General features: G+C 40.9%; 1 protein-coding gene across 2 annotated transcripts in view; it reads left to right on the top strand.

Annotated features, from left to right (window-relative positions):
- FECH (ferrochelatase) overlaps positions 1–10,594 on the top strand; it is a 33,978-nt gene extending 23,384 nt beyond the window's left edge. For both annotated transcript variants that reach the window (XM_007191963.3, XM_007191965.3), the window contains 5 exons: positions 1,640–1,738; positions 4,913–5,020; positions 5,441–5,605; positions 8,597–8,656; positions 9,131–10,594. In XM_007191963.3, coding sequence (XP_007192025.1) covers positions 1,640–1,738; positions 4,913–5,020; positions 5,441–5,605; positions 8,597–8,656; positions 9,131–9,265 — 567 coding nt within the window. In that variant the 3' untranslated portion in view covers positions 9,266–10,594. The remainder of the gene's footprint in view (positions 1–1,639; positions 1,739–4,912; positions 5,021–5,440; positions 5,606–8,596; positions 8,657–9,130) is intronic.
- Positions 10,595–10,801: the final 207 nt, after the last annotated feature.

Genomic DNA, 10,801 nt, shown 5'->3' on the forward strand with positions numbered 1-10,801 from the left:
CTTAAACTCTGCATTGGGCCTCCTTATCTAGGCTTTTGTACAAACACAGTCTTTTCTGAGCACCCTTAGTCTCCAAACACTGCAAAGACCACCAGAAAATATTGCTTTTGTCTGTATCTAATCCTATCACATTGACTCTATAGGTAAATTATAAATTTTGAAAAGGGAGCTAACTCTCTAGGCACCGTTTTGTGCCTTAGAGCATTAATTTGTCAAATTTTGTGGGTTCTGGAAAGATGAATAATATCCCAATATTTATTAGGGAATAATTTGCTCATCCTATAGTATTAACCACTGATATATCAAAATGCCAACAAGTACAAATTTACATGGTTCTGGTAAATTGTCCTTTATAATTTTTTTTAATAATGTTTTAAAAACCTTTTTATTTGGAAATAATTTCAAGCATTGGAAAAGTTACAAGACTAAGAATAGTATATGAGGAACTCTCATCTCTTTGTTTAGATTCACATATTAATAACATTTATCCCACTTGCTTTATCATTTGCATGCTCTCTGTGTGTGTGTATGCATATGTATGTGTGTCTATGTATATATAATTTTTTTCCTGAACCTTTTGAGAATAAGTTTTTTATATTTATATATATATATATATATATATATATATATATATACACACATACATACGTATATACACACACACACACACACACAGACTTATAAAACCACCCTTTACACCTAAACAGCAGGGATATTCTTTTCCATAACAATGATACAATATTCAACTTCAGCAAATTTAACATTGATACTTAAATCTATCTAATCTACATTCATATTCCAATTTTGTCAATTGACCCATTAATGTCCTTTGTAGCATTTGCTTTATAAGTTAAATGACAGAGTGATTAAAGAGTGAGATAAAAGAAAGCCCCTTCAGATCTGGTATTTCAGCACCTATTGTTGTGACTGGGGGACGTGCCGACTAAGGAAGGGAATTAACTGGTCTGGTGGAGAGAGATGTGGGGGGGGGCTGCGTTCTAGCCCAGGTTCCGCAGATGCGATGCGGCTGAGCGGGCTGGACGGGCCCCCCAGTCAGCCTCGGCTCCCCTCTCTGTGGATTCAACGAGAGTTGTACAACCTCTCATCTGTTGTCATGAAGGCTGTCATGAAGATTGACTCAGTGAGGAAAAGGTCGTAAAAATAGAATCATATTTTCTTATTCCTCTGTTATTTCTGTCTAATGTATTTTAATGTGATATGCCTGAAAGCCAAGCTAAGGGAGATTTAGTAAGACCCTGTAAGCTGTTTTCCTGCTAGGCGAGCAAATGAGAGGTCTTAAAACAACTTCTCCTTCCCATCTGTGTTTCCTTTCCATCTGGAAGTGTGCCCTGTACCTCCCAAGGGGAAGCATCCAGAGCGCTCGTTTTCAGTGAGCCATTAGCGAGCTTTAGAAGTTTCCCATCAAATTCCCCAGGCCCCTGAAACCGTTATGAGCCATTCTGATGATGAACCAAAGCAAGAGAGACTGTACAGTCTGCAGTTTTTTTACAAAGACAGTTCTGATGTTTGAGGGCTTCTCTGAGATTTTTGGTGTCGCTCTCATTTAAAACATATTTTCTTTTCCTTCCATGTCTTTCTTCCCACTCCCTCCTTATCCCCTTTCTTGGTGTTCCCACAGTGCTTTGCCGACCACATTCTGAAAGAACTGGACCATTTTCCACTTGAGAAGAGACGCGAGGTGGTCATTCTTTTTTCTGCTCACTCACTGCCGATGTCTGTAAGTAAGAACATTATGTTGGATGACCCAGTGGTAGAGGATTTCGAAATGTATGACATGGACTCAGCTTCTATTCGGCTTAAGCCCAGTGCAAGGAGGAACTCTAAAATCTCAAACTGAACTTGGTGCTAATTTTAGACTCATTTCTTGAAGCCTAATAACAATTCATTCAGACTATACTATTGTGAATAGACATTGTCTTAATAAGTCCCTTTAAAATGGTAACTTGAAGATATATTCCTACGTAAGAATTTTTAATAAGTGGGACAGTTAAAAGAAGACAGCTTTTGCCTGCCCTGTTGAAGGAACTCAGCCTGACGTTTCAGGGTGTTGGACTGTAGAGCCGAGCACTCTCAGCCCCATTCTTTTGTCCTCAAGACTTGGGCTGTTTGAATTCCGGGAAGTGATTAGTTTTTAATTTGCCAAGGCTAGGGAGCACATTTTGGCCGGTGAATATAGAGTGTGTCCAATTATGATCTGGTTGCTCCTGAGTTCCTCATATTACACTTGGGTGTTCATTAAACTACCGCCTCTGTGCCATCACTGTTGCATTTGTGGAGACAAGAATGATGGAGCTGGTGTATGTATGATATACAGAAGTGCTTGGGGTAAGCAGCCAGTTTCATCAGCTTCGAACCAGCATTGTACCCTAAAAGCATTGCTTTCAAAGCTGGAGAGGTAGAGAATTACATTTTCTTCGGTGTTATCAAGGTTTTAACTCCAGGGATAATGGTGTTAATCCAAGTGTCGTGTCTGGGGCCACTCTTCTAATTGGTCTGTGCTGCCACCTGGTGGCCAGCAGGGGCAAGCCCTTTGCAGCTTTTCTCTCCTGCATGTCACCTAAGCGGTGTCAGGGTCAGCAGTAGGTAGCTCTGGAGAGAAATTTCTCTCTTCTGGAAGCCTGCCTATTCTCTTTTCTGGTACCATGCAAATTCTCTTCACATGTCCATCCTCTTGCTCCGTCCTTCTCCTTTTTATAACCGTCCTGTGTGTGATGAGGCCGTGTCTGAAGTGCCAGAAGGGAAGCTCTCTAGCCAGGAAGGCAGGAAGCACATTTTTATACGTGAACGATTCCAGGTGCTGCCTTCTCTCCTCTCGTCTCTCACCTCACTTCCCGTTCTTCCCCTCAGGGACTGAACATGCTGCTTCCAGGTTTGTTTGTTTGTTTTGCTGCCCAGGGTCTTGGGTGGGACTGAGAAATACCATGAAGTCAGGGGATAAGGATGGGGTAGGGAAGGCAGAGGGATTGTCGAGCAAGAAAACTGTTTTCACAAGCTCTTCTTTTTCCCCTGCCTTTGCTTCTAATGACTTTTTTCCCGTAATGACTTTTTAAAAGCGTATTATGTTGAAGTCATTTTAGACTTACAGAAAAGTTGCAAAAATAGTACAGTGTTCCCTTAGCTTCTCCTAATGTTGACATCTCACAGAACCAGAGTCCAGTGATCAAAACTAAGGACCGAACGGTGGTACAGTGCTGTCACCTAAGGCCTTACTCAGACTTCACCACTTCTTCCTCAGTTGTCTCTTTTCTGTTCCAGGATCCAATCCAGGATCTTACATGGCATTTACTTGTCACGTCTCCTCAGGATCCTCCGGTCTGTGACAGTTCCTCATACTTTCCTTGTCTTTCATGACCTGGATATTTTTGAAGAGTGATTCTGGTAGAATGTTAGTTATTTTGTATCATGCTCCTCCATTTGGATTTGTCTGGTATTTTCTCATGATTAGACTGAGGTCGTGTATTATCAGGAAAAAAACCCCTGGGGTGGTCTGTCCTCAGCGTAGCATATCGGGGGAACATGCTGGCAATATGTCTTACTATTCGTGACGTGATCCCTGGTCATTTGTCTAAGGTGGTGTCTTCTGGATTTGTCCATTATAAAGTCACTATTTTTCCCTCTGTAATTAAAAATATCTTAGGCAAGCTGCTTTGAGACGGTGCAAATATCTTGTTGTTCCTCAGACTTTTGCGCACTAATTTTAGCCTCCATCAGTGGTTATTTCTGTGCTGTTCTAATGGTGACTTTATATTTCCCTCATTCCTTCTACATTTATGTTTCTAATGGCAAACTAACTTTTAGTAATATCATAAAAAGGTTCATCATTTTATTTCAACAGTGTTTGTTGAACACCTACTATATTCCAGGCAGTCTTCTATCCTCTATCACAAGATATGGGAATGAACAAAATAGACAAAAATCTTTGCCTCCAGAGAATGGGGGAAGGGGGACAGATAATAAACATAATACATAAGAAAATAATCTGGAATATTAGGAGGTAATAAGTGTTATGGGAAGAAATAAAGCAGGATAAGGGGGTTAGGGAGTTAGTACACAACTAAACATTAAAGAAGTAAAAGTAAAATTTCTACTGAACACTTTCAGAGGTATTAGCAAGCTGTTCTGACTGTGAGTAGCATTTGCAGACATTGTGCACAAAACATTGCCACGGTCCGCTGTTGTGGGAAGAGTGGGGAAAAGGAATTAGAAGGCACAGGCCATGTCCTTGAGGAGCCTGGAGTCTGACCCCGCATGCTGCTTCTTTCTCTTATTCCACTAGTGTTTATGTCTCTATCCACCTGGTCCCCACAGACTCAGTAGTTCTGTACACTGTCCGTACAGCACTCTTTCAATTTCATTTCTAAAATCAGGGAGTTTCCTGGTGGCCTAGTGGTTAGGATTCCAGGCTTTCACTGTCGTGGCCCGGGTTCAATCCCTGGTTGGGGAACTGAGATCCCACAAGCTGGGCAGCGCAGCCAAAAATAAAAATAAAATCAAATGAAATAAAATCAGCCCCTCAGGTGACTACCAAGAGTGAAGGCCCATCCCATGTTGCCTCTTCCTTCCCAGCTTTTCTGTCTCATTTTCCCTCTTTCAGATGGGGGATTGAAGAAACCCATCCTCCACTGTCATACGTTGTCATTCTCCCATGAATAACATGGACATAGAATTTGACGTGTTCCTAGGGACCTTAGAGATGATTGAGTACAGAGTTCTCCTTTGGCTGAGGAAATCGATCCAGGGAAGCCGGGCGTTGAGCTCAGATGGCATGGTCGTTAGCGCAGAAGACAAGGGGCGGCCTCAGGTCCAGGGCTTGCACCACCTCACCGCACAGTCCGAGGCTCTCGGAACCCTTCACGGTGTTGGTGACTGGACACCCGTGTCTCTGTTGCAGGTGGTCAACAGAGGGGACCCGTATCCTCAGGAGGTGGGCGCCACTGTCCAGAGAGTCATGGAGAAGCTGGGTTTCTCCAATCCCTACAGACTGGTGTGGCAGTCCAAGGTAGGTGGCTTCCACACGTCTGCAGGCAGCCAGCTCTCTTGAGGGCATGTATTGTAGGACTTAGTTATAAAGTGATTAGATTTGGCCCTTTCACGTAGGCAGAAGGTTCTGTAACCCGACTGCTCCCATGAGCAGAAAGAACTCTGCAAGCAAATAAGATAGAGGGAAAATCAAGTGACTCCTGGAATTCCTTGGTTCCGTTGAAACAATAGATTAGTTTTCATTGTAATCATAGAAATTGTTATTTTTTATATTTTGCCAATTTCGAGAAGGATTCAAGCTTAATACAGAAATACCAGAACCCATTAGAGCAGGTGCAAAACGTGGCCCTCACTCTTACAGGGAGGTGTGTGTATGTCCGGGGCAGTGGGCTGTGGTGAGACATGGGTCCCTGTGTGCATTCATCCTGCTTTCTCATAGGTTGGCCCGATGCCCTGGCTGGGTCCTCTGACGGATGAGGCCATTAGAGGGCTTTGTGAGAGGGGGAGGAAGAATATCCTTTTGGTTCCGATAGCATTTACCAGCGATCACATTGAAACGCTGTATGAACTGGACATCGAGTACTCTCAAGTTCTAGCCAGTGAGGTAAGTGTGGTTATTCATCCCACTGTGATTTGTTTTAAAAGGAAACTCTCTCTGCAGTGATCTAATTGTACCATTCAAAAATATTGCTCCATATATATGTTTGCATGTACTGTGGCCTCGTTGTTCTGAATCATACTTCATCTGAGTACTGCTCTGAACACATCAACTTAATTGCATGTTTGCAGTGGGAAAGCACTTTTGTGCCTTTGTAAAGCTAGGTAGCCCAGGGATCACTGGGGGCGACATCATTTTGTTTAGTTTGAGTTACTATACCCCTTGAAAGTAATAAAAACTACATTTCCTTAAGAAAAAAATAATTGTACTTCTCACCAGTTCGGAGGAAAAGAATTTTATTGTTCTATAATTCCTCTTCTTCACCTAATAGTGCCCTTTACTTGGGCTGTTACACTGCTTCTGGTTGGGTTTCGAGGCACATAGGAGTCACCGCCATTTAAGAGAAGGGCATGGAATGAACACTGGCACAGTGTGTGTAACTTCCTTGGCCTCTTGTATGCACTCACTTAATTAGCTCTTTGCTACTATGTTGTGATCAATCTGATTATTGAAGTAACAAATACCATTCTGAGTTGTCTTGTAATGTAAGATGGATGTGATTGTCATTCACATGGAGAAAAACTATTGTTGACCCATCTCAGGGCTTCTGAGGGCCGGCCTGAAACCTGAGTCCACTTCTTAGCATTGTTTCTATGGGAATTGTGGAACCCTTGGGACCCAAGGACCCCTTCCCTCTCATCTTCCACCAGACCTCTTGGCCCTGGTCATCCCATGTGTGATGGATGGGGCCCTGGCCTCGAAGGATACTTCACCCTCTCTGGGACCAGGTGGCAGGTGCAAGGAAGGGTGGAGAGTGGGCTGGGGGAGAGCTTCAGCGGCACCCGACCCCACAGGTTTTTGTACGTACGTACTGGTCATCAGTCACACATTGATGAAGGTAGAGGGCGCCTAAGTTACTTGTCAGTAGTTCTGATAAGGAATTTATGGGAAAGTTGTAATTGGCTAAAATGAGGTTGTAGGGTTGTCTATGGACTTCATTTAATGATGCCTTCTAGGGACTTCCCCAGCAGTCCAGTGGTTAAGACTGCGATTCCACTACAGATACAGGTGACCTCTGGTTGGGGAACTAAGATCCCACGTGCCATGCGACACAGCCAAAACAAAACAAAACAAATCATGATGCCTTCTATATCCCAGCAGTGACCTTGGGTAATGGTGACCTTGCTAGAAAACTGAAGTGCAAAGGCAGTTCATACCAGTGTATTTGGAAAACAAATTGTTGTTTATATTGCATGATAATTCACATTCATTCATATTACCAAACTGAGGTCATTCCTTAGTAATCAAATGGATTATTAGTGACTAATATATTAGCCTACATAGAGAATAAAGAAAACCATCTACTACAATTAATTTCATAATTTTGAAGGGAGAATACACTACATTTAAAACTATTAACTTTCTCTTAAAAGTAGTTTGAAATTTTTGCCCAAAATAGAAATTATTGCTTTTTGATAATAAAAATAATAAAGAACTCATTTCAGAGAAGTATGACATAGAGAGTAGAACTCACTCAGACTCTTACCCCTGAGAGATATGTTAATATTTTGTTAAAAATAAGTCCCCTTTTCCCTCTAAATGTGAGTGTATCTTAATGAAAGTGGTATTCTTCTACACATTTAATAAAAATGGTATTTTATTCATACTGTTTTTGTAACTTTTTCTTTCTCTTAAAAATATATTATGGACCCAAATATATAAATATAATTAGATCTATATAATTATTTTTTAACAAATCCTTGATTAGTATACATTTGAGATGTTTCTAATTTTTTGCTTTCATAAACTGCTCTGTAATAAACATCATTTTTCCAATTATTTTCTTAGAAATAATTCCTAGCAATGGAATGTAAATGTTGATACATATTTTATTGGATTGTCCCACAGAAATCCATCCTTTAACTCTCCCATCAACAGTGTTTGAGAACACTTGGGACTTCCCTGGTGGTCTAGTGGTTAAGACTCCTCACTTCCACTGCAGGGGGCGCGGGTTCCATCCCTGGTCGGGGAACTAAGATCCCGCACGCTGTGCAGTGTGGCCAGAAAGAAAAAAACAGTGTTTGAGAACACTGACCAACTGGTTATCCTGCTGTTACTTCTACATGAAGTTTTGGAACATGATCGATCTCTTTTTGAATTGAGAACTATGTGTTTGCTGAATCTCACCATTTTCCCCTTTCCAGTCTTCTAACTTAAAAGATAAAGCAACAAAAAAGCCATCAGCATTTCAGAAAGGGAAAGAGAAGATCCTAGCTACCTGAGTAAATAAGAATTAGACATTTCTCAGTTATTTGGGGGATAATTAGCTGGAATCAACTGGATATTTTTGGAGAGGGGAGCAGGGATGGTTGTAAAAAAATCCTTAGGTTTTTAATTTAGAATTTTCTATGTAAGAATATATTTAAAAACCCAACTCTGAATATTGGATCCAATCTAGTTTCAATATACATTAAATTAATTTACCTCTTTTGGCACTTGGAATCAAAACAGTTGTAAAAATTTAAGTCATTAAAGCAACATTCTGCTTAGGTAGAGTCTGTAAAAGTATGCATTAGAAAGGTAGACTAAAAAAAGAATGGTAAGCAGATTTAAATTACTTGAGTATTCTATCAGATACAAACCTCAAAAATGGTTTGGAAACAAAGCATCCATGGGAAGGTAATGGGATGAGGGAAGGAATAGAAATTGAAGAGCAATTTTATGATAAAGGGGTGAAAATCAGCATCTATGTCTGGTCCCGGGACTGTTTTTCATTTCTGGGTAGTCTGGGAACACTTTGGTACTAAGACTTTGAGTTGTGTTTGTGTATGTGTGTTTATTTATTTATTTAATTTTTTGTAGCAGTTTCTTTAAAAAAAAAGAAAAAGGAAAATAAAACGTGTATGTGTTTTCCTCCCTTTTCTCGTTTGATTTCAGTGTGGGGTTGAAAACATCAGAAGAGCAGAGTCTCTTAATGGAAATCCGCTGTTCTCGAAGGTATCGCTAGTGTTACAGCCATTTTAGTGGAACATGTCGGAGAGCAGTCCTCTGAGAAACTCTTACAGAATATTGGTTTTCTCACATATGAGAACATTTTGAGTTCCAATTAATTACAAAAATAAAATCAAATTCCTTATACTCTCGCTCTTTTCTCCTTTAGAGAGCCCCCGTTTTCTTATTTCTACCCACCTATCACTATGTCTAATTTAAAATCTGCCTTTCGGAGACAAGGTTCAGCAGGTGGGGTGCGAGGATTTCCTTTTCTAAAACCTGTATTTTCAACTTTTCTCTAAGCGGAGAATCCTTAAGAAAGGAAGGCATTATAGAATTGGGTTCAAAGGTTTCATGGGTTTTGAATGAAAAGAAACCTCAGGCCAGAGGGATTCTCCGGGGAGATGGGAGAGGGGAGGTGCGGGTAGCAGCGGCCCCTCCGCTTCTGACGGGCCTCGCCTTCCTGTCGTCTGTCCCCAGGCCCTGGCCGACCTGGTGCACTCGCACATCCAGTCCAACGAGCGCTGCTCCACGCAGCTGACCCTGAGCTGCCCGCTCTGCGTGAATCCCGTCTGCAGGGAGACCAAGTCCTTCTTCAGCAGCCAGCAGCTGTGACCCCGCCAGAGCGCCGCTGGGATTCGGCAGGTGCGCCGCCTCCAGACACCTCCGAGGTGGAGGACGATGTATTTAGCAATCAGGGAGGAAGTTGCATCGGCGTGGGCATAGCCTTTGGCCACAAACTGTGTGCTTTCTTGAGGAATGGACTCTGAAATCCTTATTGAGGGGTATTTTTATAGACCAAATACAGTAAGCATTTATAGTTCCCCTCTCTGGGTTAAGTTACTAGTTTGGAATGTCCACGAGGCTATTTTAAAAATGAGTTTTAAAAATTTATCTTATGAGATGCACACGTATTTTCAATACCGATTTTGGTTTTATTGCCCCAAAAAACCCCTGCGTGGGTACGGAGAGTGCCCTCTGTGGGCTGTCAGAGTGAGTGAGATCTGTTTACAATCTCATACTTTTTTTTTTAAAGTGAACATAGTTGAGTAAATGAAATATAATTTGAAAAAAGAAAGGGTACTTAATCTTTCCCTCAGCCTATGGGTTACAGAATGCTGGTCCGGTGATGTTCCTACAGTGGCTGCTCTTGCCAGTGATGTCACTATTAATCGGTCATTTTGGTCCTTGTGTGTGAACCTCCCTTTCCTCACCATGAAACCGAATCGAGTGTAGGTTCCAAAAGTGCTTTGAGATTCCCCAGGCACACAGGGCTGATAAACGTGTAGCAATCCCGCATCTGTCATCCCCACCTTGGTGGGAATCATTGGTGCCACAGGAGAGGGGGGCTGGAAATGCTAATGAAGGGCTTCATGTCCAGAGCTCCTCTCAGGATCTCGTGGACCTTTCCATCGAGCATCTTCTTCATCTTGGTTGAATGTCCCCTTTCTGCATATTTGTTTGAAGATTTATTTTATAAAGTCAACTATGTTTGGTAACCTCAAATTCTTAATTTACAATTTTTATTATAAAAATTATATAACCATGCTATAGGAAATTTAAAAAATAGAGAAAAGGAAAATAACCACTCTAATGCAACAAGTATTATTCATATTATTGTATTTCATGTTAGTCTTTTCCTGTGGATATTTTAGATGCCATTGTAACCTTGAATTTTTGAGTGAAAAGTTGTCCTAAAATGTAGAAATAATGTAGGATCGGAGTCAGATCTTCTATACCTGGATTTATATGGATTTTAAAAATCTCTGATGGATCCATAGTGAATTTGTAATAATTACTTTCTCTTTCCTTTAAGCCTTACAACTTTGTTCTTCGAAAGTGCATTTCTTTTTTTTTTAAGCCAGTGAAAGTATTAGTGGAGTCATAGATCTTCTATATTCAGTATTTACTATATTAATAAATATGACATCATTAAGGTTTTAACCAGTCTGATTCATTCTCTCTGTTAAACCAAAAGTAATCCAAATTCATTACTAATCAAAATTATTAAATAAGAGGAATTTACTTTGTAGTACAAGAAGAGAAACATGCCATCCACGTTAGTTAATAGTTTTCCCTCACTGATAACAGCTCTGAAATTTGAGTAGCATCTTCGTTTTTTTTTTTTCCAAATTGGCTTTCATTTTAGTA

This window comes from Balaenoptera acutorostrata, chromosome 13 (assembly GCF_949987535.1).
Source record: "Balaenoptera acutorostrata chromosome 13, mBalAcu1.1, whole genome shotgun sequence".
Taxonomy (NCBI): Eukaryota; Metazoa; Chordata; class Mammalia; order Artiodactyla; family Balaenopteridae; genus Balaenoptera; species Balaenoptera acutorostrata.